We start from the raw sequence: 12,592 nt of genomic DNA on the forward strand, positions 1-12,592 counted from the left end.
GGGCAAATCTGCTGCAAAAGACCGCTGTAAAGTGTTGAAAAGCAATGATGACACTTTGAGGATTAAGCTGGGCTTGACCCAAGCCATAATATTTTCAATTGCCTCATACGCCTGCAAAAGCGAGACAATGAATAAGGAAGACCAAAGAAGAATTGATGCCTTTCAATTACGGTGTTGGCGAAGAATATTGACTATACCATGGATTGCCAGAAGGACGAACAAATCTGTCTTAGAAGAAATACAGCCAGAATTCTCCTTGGAAGCCAGGGTAGCGAGACTTTGTCTGACTACTTTAGACATGTCATCAGGAAGGACCAGTCCCTGCAGAGGAACATCATGCTTGGTAAGGTAGAGAGTCAGCGAAAAAGAGGAAGGCCCTTAAAGAAATGGATTGACACATGGGCTGCAACAATGGGCTCAAACATAGCAATGATTGTGAGGATGGCGCAGGACCAGGGCAGTGTTTCCTTCTGTTATACACAGAGTCGGAACCTTGTAGATGGCACCTAACAACAATAACAATATTATATTTTATGTACAAAGTGTATTTATTTACTTCCAAATTGTTATTTATGACATATATACTTGTTTTCATTGTTCACTTGAAATCTTTTTCTGTTGGTGAAAAATGGATTGGAATACACCATATTTTCCCCCATTTAAATTAATGAAAATATATTTTCCTTGAAAGGTTTATGACAGAGTAGCAAGGTATTCAGGAACAAACGAACAGCATTAACTCTAGGGATTCCTCACATCTGGGCCGCGCCGACCCAGCTCAGCCTTCCGCGGCTCTAACAGCAAAAGCCAGGCCCCGGGGCGAGCGCTCTAGGCCAGCTTTCCTTCCAACTGCAGGAGGAAAACACGCTGCGAGGCTCGGGATGAGGGTGGGAGGGGCGACGGGAGGCCTGGCTCGGTCCCCCGCTGCTCCGCGCTCGGCGGGCGCCGGAACCACAGGTTAGAGCGCGCAGCCCCGCCTGGGGGTGTCGCCGCCAGGCTGCCGCCCCGCCCCCGCGCCACCGCCCCCGCTTTCCCATTTCTACTCCAGTTCCGGGAAGGAGCTTTCACTTCGGTTCCTGGCTGGAGGACGCAGGTGGCGTCTGGCTCTCGGAGACTCCAGAGAGTAGGCACTGCCATGGCCCCTGTGCTTAGCAAGGACGCGGCTGACATCGAGGTACCGATTGCGCGCCGGCTCGCCTGGGACGGGAGGGGGACCCCGCTGGTCTGTGCCGGGGAGGCCGCCTCCGGCCAGGGAAAGAGTCGGAGACGCGGGAAAGTTTGCCCCAGTAGGAGATCTGCGGAGCTAGGGTCCCTGTGGAAAGGCGGGGAGAGAAGTGGAGGACTTCCCGGGGACTGCAAGGGGCTGCTCTTTGCGTTGAGACCTGTCTGATTACTTCGGAGGGGGTTTACGGAAACCTATCTTGTCACTTGCCCGGAGCGGTGGTGACTGAAGAAGCACACGAGTTCGAGAGGAGGACTCTGGAGGATAAGAACGCCCATTTCTCACCCAATCTACCCCCGCGCCGCCTTGCTCGCCCCGTATATGTTGTTTGGGAACACCTGTCCTCTGCCCTTACCTCCAATACTGCCGAATCCTCCTGTTTGTAAAGGTGGAGTATAGAAATTAAAGGAGATCTGTGTGTTAGCTGTAGCTTTCATTCCCCGCTAGCCCTAGGAATTGCTCGTGAAATAATTTAACCTAGGGAAGACTGTAGCAAAGTATTGAGAACACGGAAAATGCAGTGCAGTCAGAAAAACATAATAAACTGTGTATTTCTCTCCTACCAACAGTTTGTAATTCCCTCTTGCACTCTGTTTCTGTAAAAATGGCATCCGTCTTACCCGAAATAGAATGACCATTTCCTTTGAGTTCTCTCTGGTACCTTTAATGTATGTGATGAGAAGCATTTGGTGATGAACAGTGATTTTAGACATACTAAACCAATGTCAGCACGTCTGAGCTAAGACAAATTGCTTTTTAGTTTTTTGTTTGTGTTTTCAGACTCCTACTCTGGTGGAAGGAATGTATGCTTTCTTTAGAGACAACGGAATTTTCCCTTCTTGGGTCTTTTTGGTGGCTTAAGTACAAGTTTAACAACCACCTGTTTGCTGAATAGCTGCGTTTGCCATGTTTTGTTCCTGCCTTGATTGAGGGAACTTCGTACCCTGTTTGGGGGAAGGTAGTAGTATTTTCTGCAGACTCCATACATTGGTTTGAAAAACTCACTTGAGCAACAACAGCCCAAGTCTTACCACGTGGTCATCTCTACTGAAACTTACGGTTTCTCTTGATTGTAGTTTACTTGTTGATTTTGATCAACATGATGTATTTAACCCACTGATAATTCATGTGTGGGCAGGGTAAAATATATTTTTCTTTTCCCATATTTGCATATTTGGCTCTTAGCCCTTGTGGCTTTGATTTAAACAAATCGTTTACTGAGCGTGGAATGGGGGGTGGCTTTTGGCCCTTGTAATTTCTCAAAATGATTTGTTTTCTGCCTAAATTCTTTCTCTCTCTGTATCTCTTTTGCAGTTATCTTTGAAATCAGTACTTACCCACATTCCACTGAGAAAGACCCAATGAAACACTAAATGACCAGTTTAATTTCATGTGCTGTTTTTCATCCAAAACCATTTATGACTCACACTTCACTCAGCTCAGTCTGACTTTATTTTGTGTGGCCAGTCTGCCTCATACTGTAATCTAGAAGAATGATATTCACACTTTTCAGGTTTTTTGTATTTCACATATGCAACACACTTTAGTCAGCAACATCTTTCATCACACATAGTATCTTACATTTCTCTCAAAGTAGTACAATGGTTCATGAGCTAAAATACCATGAAAGAGCGTGAAATTAATCATTAAAATATAATGCAGTGAGAAAAAATGCATTAAGCCTAGAGAAACACACTCAAGCATAGATATCTCACTCGATCCTATTGATTCACCAAAGTTCATTTTTGTGTTGAAGAATCAGAATAAGTTATGAAAGCTTGGTTTTCTGTCAAATTGTAATGCATGTATTAGATTTGCCTTCCTTGAGCAAATCCATTAAAACCATTGTCTCGAGATTGATCTGATTGTGACAGTTGCTTTAGCCTCAGATACATAGAGAAGTAAGTCATCTTTTAAAAAATGTATTGGTATGAAACAGAGTACATATTCACATGGTCAGTGTGAAAAGAACAGAAGATGGTAGTGACAGCCCAGTATAGTAGTGATTTAATTTTCCCCATGAGCTACAGAGCCTCAGGTTTTAGTGAAGCTTCCAAACATGTGTCTTTGTTTCTGGGGGAAAGAAAAAAGTTATTGAGATAAACAAAGTTGCCTTGTGGTGGGCTCGCTTCTTAATTGCTAGCCTCAACCCAGTATCACTTCAGGGTGTGAAGGGTTGGGAGCGTGGAAAATTATCAGAAGGCCACCAGACCTCAAAGCTGGAATACCCCTGGCCTGGAAGATATGCATAGCAAGAAAGTGTTACTTGGTCATAGAACCTAGTGCACAGAAATTGTTGTCACTGAAGTAATGGTAGAAGTGCATGGGAAGTAGAAAGTGTTTTTTTTTTTTTTTCAGATTTGTTTTGTTTCCCCTAGACACATGAATGTGGTTCAGAGCCTGGCCTATGGAGCTCATTGCTTGGGGTTGAGGTCTACCTCTCCTCCTTTTTTAGCTATGGGATCTTGGGCAAGTTACCTAGCGTCTTTGAGCCTCAGCTGCATAATTTGTTAAGTAAGGAAACTAATAGTAGTAAGATAATAAACATGCCACAAGTTGACAGCGTCTTGTCAGGAAAAAGGACAAACATTAAAAAACAAAGGTATAGAAAAAATACATTATCAGGACAATCACTGACATTGGAATAATTAGTACTCTAAAGTTCATTAATGGTGGCTACATGCTTTGAAAAGTGATTTTAATTTTGTGGGTTTGCTCTTTATAGACAGTTTGAATTTTTTCGGGGGTGACTTTGTATACAGACTTTTCAAAGGAGGTGAGTATAGGATATTGGACACGTTCCTTGTCCTCAGCAGGAACTTTACGGAACTTCTTTATTTAGTTTGAAGTGATACCTGGTATAATGTCCACATCTGCATATTTGAAAGCAAGTAAAAATCGTTTCAAAAGAGTTCACTTTTGTTCAATATGTTGTTCCCCTCCATTAACATGGATAATTTGAGACTAGACTATAAAACTAAATAAACTATATAACTAAAGGAAAATGTATGCAGCTGCTGCGAGCTTTTAACTATTTGACTACTGATAATTTTGATAAATATTTACAGTCAAATTGCTGCCTACACACTGTTGCTCCCACAATCACGAGTCAAAGCCCATCCCTTGAATTATTAATTAGTGAGTATTCAGGAGCCATAAACTCATTTAAAGTTTATTCTGAACAAAAAAGGGATTCATTCATTCTGTTGTCCACTCAGTCATAATGAGTTTCTAGTCACATAGAACGTGGTTTATGAATTACTGATAGTATGGTTTCTATTTATTTCAGAAGATAATTGAGAATTTTCTATATTAAGAAAGCAAGATAATAAAATACTGAATCTGGAAAACTGGGCTACAATAGAAATGACGTGAAGAAAATGAATTTTAAGGAGAATTTTGAAGGAAAAAAAAAAGCCTGGGTTATGACTTGGCAGAGATGACAGAAGATATTGCTGGGGGGCACCCTTTATATAACTGCTATTGCCTCTGGGGAGGGAGGACGGTCACGCATCCAAAGAAAAATAATTAAGCTTTGTAGAAGCCAAAGAAGATATCTATCAATAAATCAATATAGGCATAGACATAGTCATGGAAACAGACATATAGTTTTTTTTTTAGGTGAGTTATAAGTAATAGTTCTTTTTTTTCTCCTTTTATTGATTGGGCACCACAGATCTTGTGGAAATGCTATCTTCGTTTGCTAAGGCTTTCAAAGCCTTATATTTAAAATTAAAAAAAAAAATTGTGTTCTAGGTGAAAGTTTTCAGTGCAAATTAGTTTCTCATTCAAAAATTTATACACAGATTGTTTCGTGACATTGGTTGCAATCTCCGCAATGTGTCAGTGCTCTCCCCCTTTGCACCTTGGGTTCTCTATGTCCGTTCATCCAGTTTTTCCATCCCTTCCTGGCTTCTCGTCTTCGCTTTTAGGCGTGTGTTGCCCATTTGGTTTCCTATGCTTGATTGAACTAAGAAGGACATTCCTCACTTGTGCTATTGTTTATTTATAGGTCTGTCTAATCTTTGGTTGAAAGGTGGACTTCGGGAGTGGCTTCAGTTCTGAGTTAGCAGTGTGTCTGGGAGCCATAGTCTCTGGGGTTCTTCCAGCCTTTGTCAGACCAGCAAATCTAGTCTTTTTTTGTGAAACTGAATTTTGTTCCACATTTTTCTCCAAACCTGTCTGGGATTAAACCTGTTTTAAGAGTTTGAGTTGTTGAAAATGTGCTTGTCTTACGTTCTTTAAGCTGTTCTCTATACAATGAGTCGTTTTAAAAGGGTCTCTCCGTTCTAAGGAGTTTAGCTGGGCAGTAGAAATGTGTCAGATGATTTAAAGATTGATTTCAGTATTGCTCCTTGTAGTTTTAAGGTAATACACATTTTTTGTAGTTAAACATGTTCACATGTATTTTGGTTACAGTCTTTTTTTAACTTTACCTCTTGCACATGAATTCAGCTGACTACTTTTAGTAATTAAAAATTGTGAGATTAATGACTAATGATGAATCTGTCACTAGGGAAGCTTCAGATTGGATCTGCTTAATCTTAATCGTATTAGATAGTGTTTCCTGATTGCTTAATTGTAAAAACGTACCAATTCAGTACTCTTCTTTCCTATATTCTGGAGGAAAGATCCACTTCTAGAAAGCTGAGCATTAATAATAAGAAATTAATAAGAATGTTAAGATCTAAAGTCAAACACGAAAATAACTGGATGATTTTTTAAGCAACCATGTCTGTCCTTAATTGTTTGAATGCATCATTTTACCAAACTATAAACAGGCAAGTCCCTGGGTGGTGCAAATGGCTAAGCATTCAGCTACTAACTGAAAGATTGGAGGTTTGAGTCCACTCAAAGGCCTGTTGGAAGAAAAAGGCCTGGTGATCTACTTTTGAAAGATCACAGCCATTGAAAACCCGGTGGGGCACAGTTCTGCTCTGACACACATAGGACTGCCATTGGTTGGACAGCAGCTGGTTTGGTTTTTATAAACAGGCAACAACACAAGGGCTAAGAACCAGACCTTCCAGTAATGTAGACAGGTCTGATCACCATGGGAGAGTTCTAGTAATTAGCACAAACTTAAGTTACAAAAATTAGAAGCACTAAAACCAAAAAGCATTGAGATTGAAAAAAGTTAAGTCATAAAATTTTCTGACAGAAAATTTGAAAAGAATTTTCTATAATCTAGGCTTCAACATGGAGCCTTGGTGGCCTAATGGTTAAAGAGCTCAGCCTCTAACCGAAAGGTCAGCAGTTCAAATTCACCCTCTGTTCCTTGGAAACACTATGGGGCAGTTCTACTCTGTCCTACAGGGTCTCCGTGAGTTGGAACTGACTAAACGGCACCTAAAAACAACAAGGTTTCAACATAGCTGAAGAGGGGATTATAAAAGTAGGACCTGCCACTTTATTTTTTCTGCCTCTTGGCTGTATGGACACAATGACAAATACATAGCAGAAGCCTTCAGTCCTTAAAACTGTGAAGAAAAATTTTTTTCATTTATATTCACCTTAATTAAAATACATTTAATAAGACATTCCAAAGATTATAAGTTTATCTATAACTTTTGATTTTCAAGTGGGACATGTTTACCTTCTGGATGTGATTTCCTGTTAATCCTCTATATCAAGACTGAAGGTTTTTTTTGGCCTCAAACATCAGCAGTGTGGTTGTTCACAGGTATCTTGGAGCCAGTTATACTATTGAGATAACTCTTAATAGGATTATGTCTTTCCTGTGGTTTGTAATTATTTTTTCTTCCATTGCTTTTAATGAAAATGTTACACTAGTTGATACAAAACATTTGCATGTAACTCAGCATTTTAACTTTTAGACTTTCCACCACAGATATCCATTTATCAATGTTAGAAAATAAATTATTTTGTATGAGTTTATTTATTTTGGGTTTCAAAAAAATCAAGTGTCCTTGCGTGGTTAGTGGGGGAAAAAAAACAAAGACAAACAACAATAACAAAACACTGGATTAAAACAGACCTGGGTTCAAATCCAGGCTCTTATTATTTTTTTCTGTGTATGATTGTGGATAAATTATTTCCTGGACTGCCATGTCTTCCTCTGTTAATTGTTAATTTTATTGATTTCATACAAGAGCTGTAAGGACTAATTGGAGTTATGTATATAAAATGCCTCAGACAGTATCTGTCCCATAAAATACATGCTTTTAAAATTGTAGTAGTTATTTTAACTACTATTATTATTACATTTATCATATATACTCTGTAAATGTCAGTTGGCTGGCATTTTGTTCAACTCCAAGAATTAACTGGTGGTATTGAAGTCTGTTAAAATCTGTGAGGGAGTGAAGAGTCAATTAAGTTAAAAGAATTATGAGAGGCTTATTATAAATTCATAAATGCTGCAGATATGTGTTATGAGAAAGTTACTGAATTCCATTTGTCAATATTACAGGTGATATGGGAGAGTTTCTGAAATACAAGGAAAATTAAAGAGACCCATTTCATTTTACACTTTATTTCTATTTAAAAATATATTCTTAATATTCACTGTATTGCCAGCCCTCTGAGTTAAGCTGTGGGGAATTCTAAGGAGGTATCTGGCATCAGCTTTGTTCACACCGGATTCTATGTGTCTAATACAAAAAGAAACAAGATTTAAATCCAGAGCTGACCCCCAACCTTTACTGTTTTACTGTAATGTACATAGAGGTTGATTTTTCAGTGTTTCTTTGCATATTTTAGATCAGGGCCAACGCATGGGTGAAAATTATTTCTTGGCATTCTCATTGGTATTTAGAAAGGATTTGATATTGCTCTTTTCTAAAAAAAAAAATCCGTACACAATTATTAAAAAGAAAAAGAGATTTCCAGATACTGCTGTGTACTAACTAGACTAAGCTTCTCTTCTCCCTAAGTAAATATATTATCTTCAAAGAAAGTTTTTTTTTCTGGACTTCAAAGCATCTCCGAACACACTTCATTTGTTTATGAATTACTTTTTAACTCCGAGGAGGGAGGGAGCTGAAGATCAACCTATTTTGCATCAGAAAAAGGTCAAGGGTGCCCTTTCTGAAAGATGACTCACATATGAAACTTTTTTTCCTGGGTTGCAATAATCTTACTTGTTTAAGAATTTCAGCCTGGTTGCGTAATAGCGTTCCCGCTATCCTCTACCTCCACCATAATAATTAAAGAGACAGTCTGTGTCCCTGCCTCCCAGGTGCTTGGAAATTGATATTATGAGTGCTTATGATTGTCCCCTTGAGACACTCCTGACTGGGCCACTTTGAAGAAAAATCTCTTCATCAATAATGAAGCCCTGAGGGCCACTTCTCAGGGGACCCACTCAAAATTACATGTCAACTCCAGGCCTGATTTATACAGATGGCGCTTCTGCTGAGACCCTGACGGTACCTCCTGCCTCCATATTTTATCTCCAACTATGTTCCCCCTGCCACACACACTTTCACTTCTCTCCCTAAACTTCATCCCCCAATGTTAAACTCATTTTACCTATCCAGGATTGATACATCTGAACTAGATATTTTTGTTTCATCATTGTGAAATCTTTTAAGAGCGCTATGTCTAACGTGAGGACCATGTGAAAAGCTTCTGCAAAACAATAGAAGAGAATGTGTATTTAATGTTAAATCAAATAAATATCCTGAGATGGTTGGGGAAATAGAATTAAAAACAAAATCTACTCCCAAACAAGAAAACCTCTCTTCAAAAAAAAAAAAAAAAGAGGAGAAAGACAAATTTTATTATTTAATAAGCATTAAATTAGAATGTGATGCATCATAGCTATGAGGGAGTTTGCGAAGACTGGAAAAAGTCTTACCCTATACATCCCTGAGCCTGAGTATTGAATATAACCTATTACGTTCATGCTTTCAACATACAGTTGCTAATTTTCTAGTATCCTTTTTGGCAGGATACTTAAGGTTATGCTAATCTCCTTCCAGGAAACTGGGAGGTAGGGGAGGATTACCTGAATTAAAAAAAAAAGTGACTGCCTGGCCCTTGAGTTAACACCTTAGATTTACATACTTTTCAAAGAGTTACCTAAAATGATTCTGAAAGAATAAGGCAGCAGGGGAGCCTCTTCCCTTATTTTCTGTTCCCAAGAAAATTGCATTACAGTAGGGGAAAGGTAAGGTCCCTAGGTGGTATGTGTGGTTTGTGTTTGACAAGTAAACTAAAGGTTGGAGGTTTAAACGCACCCAGTGACACGACAGAAGAAAGACCTGGAGCTCTGGTTACATAAGCCGTGAAAACCCTGTGGAGCAGTTCTACTCTGTAACACACGGAGTTGCTGTGAATTAGAATCTACTCAACGGCAAAGGCTTTGGTTTAGGATTGTGAGAGGAAAGATAGGCAGTAAGAAATGCACAGTAATTCAGGTAACACATGTGTTGGTAAAAATAAACCAGGATAATGTGATGTTGAATGACTTGTAGGGCACCCTTTGTATGTGGCAGTTAAAGAAGGCTTCTCTCTGGAGGTAACATTTGAACCGAGACTTAAAAGGCCATAAGCAGTCTACCAGGGCTTTTGAGGAAGAAAGGGAGCAAATCAAAGAGTTGGGATTGAGCTTAGTTTTTGGGACAACTGACAAAAAAATAACAGGTGCGTGAGTGTGTGCGGGGGGTAGGGGAGGAACGAATAAAAGTGTTGCATTTGATGACATTAAGTTTGAAATACCGGTGGCATACTAGTGGCATAGCTTCCAGCATCACAACAACACACAAGCCCCCACAGGACAACAAACTGACACACACGTGGGAGTCACCCATGAAGGACAGGTTTCAGCTGAGCTTCAAGACTAAGACAGACTAGGAAGAAGGACCCAGCAGTCTACTTCTGAAAAGCATTAGCCAGTGAAAACCTTATCAATAGCAGTGGAACATTGTCTGATATAGTGCTGGAAGATGAGCCCCCCAGGTTGGAAGGCACTCAGAAGATGAATGGGGAAGAGCTGCCTCCTCAAAGTACAGTCGACCTTAATAACGTGGATGGAGTAAAACTTTCAGCACCTTCATTTGCTGATGTGGCATGACTCAAAATGAGAAGAAACAGTTGCAGACATCTGTTAAAAATTGGAACCTGGAATGTACAAAGTATGAATCTAGAAAAATTGGGAACCGTCAAAAATGAAATGGAATGCATAAACATTGATATCCTAGGCATTAGTGAGCTGAAATGGACTGGTATTGGCCATTTTGAATTGGACAATCATATTTTTTTTTTTTTATAGTCTACTGTGCTGGGAATGACAACTCAAAGAGGAATGGTGTTGCAGTCATCGTCAGAATGTTTCAAGATCTATCCTGAAGTACAATGCTGTCAGTGATAGGATAACATCCATACACCTACAAGGAAGACCAGTTAATACAACTATTATTCAAATTTATGCACCAACCACTAGGGTCAAAGATGAAGAAATAGAAGATTTTTTATCAGCTGCTGCAGACTGAAATGGATCGAACATGCAATCAAGGTGCATTGATAATTACTGGCGATTGGAATGTGAAAGTTGGAAACAGAGAAGAAGGATCAGTAGTTGGAAAATATGACCTTGGTGATACAAACAATGCCGGAGATCGAATGATAGAATTTTGCAAGACCAACGACTTCTTCATTGCAAATACCTTCTTTCACCAACATAAATGGTGACTACGCACATGGACCTCGCCAGATGAAACACACAGAAATCAAATTGACTACATCTGTGGAAAGAGACGATGGAAAAGCTCAATATCATTAGTTAGAACAAGGCCAGGGGACCTCAGTGGAAAAGACCATCAATTGCTCATACGCAAGTTCAAGCTGAAACTGAAGAAAATCAGAGTAAGTCCACGAGAGCCAAAATATGACCTTGAGTACATCCCACCTGAATTTAGAGACAATCTGAAGAATACATTTGTCGCATTGAATGCTAGTGACCGAAGACCAGATGAGTTGTGGAATGACATCGAGGACATCATCCATGAAGAAAGCAAGAGGTCATTGAAAAGACAGGAAAGAAAGAAAAGACGAAAATGGATGTCAGAGGAGACTCTGAAACTTGCTGTCGAACGTCAAGCAGCTAAAGGAAAAGGAAGAATTGATGAGTAAAAGAACTGAACAGAAGATTTCAAAGAGCGTCTCGAGAAGACAAAGTATTATAATGACATGTGCAAAGAGCTGGAGATGGAAAACCAAAAGGGAAGAACACACTTGGCGTTTCTCAAGCTGAAAGAACTGAAGAAAAAATTGAGGCCTCGAGTTGTAATAATGAAGGGTTCTACGGGGAAAATATTAAATGATGCAGGCAGCATCAAAAGAAGATGGAAGGAATACACAGAATCATTACACCAAAAAGAATGAGTCAGTGTTTAACCATTTCAAGAGGTGGCATATGATCGGGAACTGATGATACTGAAGTCCAAGCTGCTCTGAAGGCATTGGCGAAAAACAAGGCTTCAGGAATTGAAGGAATATCAGTTGAGGTGTTTCAACAAACAGATGCAGCGCTGGAGGTGCTCACTCGTCTATGCCAAGAAATATGGGAAACAGCTTCCTGGCCAACTGACTAGAAGAGGTCCAAATTTATGCCTATTCCCAAGAAAGGTGATCTAACCTAATGTGGAAATGATAGAACAATATCATTAATATCACACGCAAGCAAAATTTTGCTGAAGATCATTCAAAAACGGCTGCAGTAGTATATTGACAGGGAATTGCCAGAAATTCAGGCCAGTTTCAGAAGAGGACATGGAACGAGGGATATCATTATTGATGTCAGATGGATCCTGGCTGAAAGCAGAGAATACCAGAAGGATGCTTACCTGTGTCTTATTGACTATGCAAAGACATTCGACTGTGTGGATCATAACAAATTATGAATAACATTGCAAAGAATGAGAATTCCAGAAGCCTTAATTGTGCTCATGAGGAGGCTTTATGTAGACCGAGAGGCAGTTGTTTGGACAGAACAAGGGGATACTGATTGGTTTAAAGTCAGGAAAGTTGTGCGTCAGGGTTGTATTCTTTCACCATACCTATTCAACATGTATGCTGAGCAAATAATCCGAGAACCTGGACTATATGAAGAAGAACAGGGCATCAGGATTGGAGGAAGACTCATTAACAACCTGCGTTATGAAGATGACACAACCTTTCTTGCTGAAAGTGAAGAGGACTTGAAGCAATTACTAATGAAGATCAAAGACCACAGCCTTCAGTATGGATTGCACCTCAACATGAAGAAATAAAAATCCTCACACCTTGACCAATGAGCAACATCGTGATAAATGGAGGAACGACTGAATTTGTCAAGGATTTCATTTTACTTGGATCCACAATCAACAGCCATGGAAGCAGCAGTCAAGAGATCAAAAGATGCAT

At 39.7% G+C, this 12,592-nt stretch overlaps 1 protein-coding gene across 1 annotated transcript in view; it reads left to right on the forward strand.

The window, feature by feature from the left end:
- The first annotated feature begins 1,072 nt into the window (after nt 1–1,072).
- Nucleotides 1,073–12,592, forward strand: part of DPYD (dihydropyrimidine dehydrogenase) — a 972,677-nt gene continuing 961,157 nt past the window's right edge. Inside the window, exon 1 of the mRNA XM_010598084.3 lies at nt 1,073–1,174. Within this exon, the coding sequence (XP_010596386.1) occupies nt 1,136–1,174 (39 nt within the window). The 5' untranslated portion in view covers nt 1,073–1,135. The remainder of the gene's footprint in view (nt 1,175–12,592) is intronic.

This window comes from Loxodonta africana, chromosome 3, assembly GCF_030014295.1.
Source record: "Loxodonta africana isolate mLoxAfr1 chromosome 3, mLoxAfr1.hap2, whole genome shotgun sequence".
Taxonomy (NCBI): domain Eukaryota; kingdom Metazoa; phylum Chordata; class Mammalia; order Proboscidea; family Elephantidae; genus Loxodonta; species Loxodonta africana.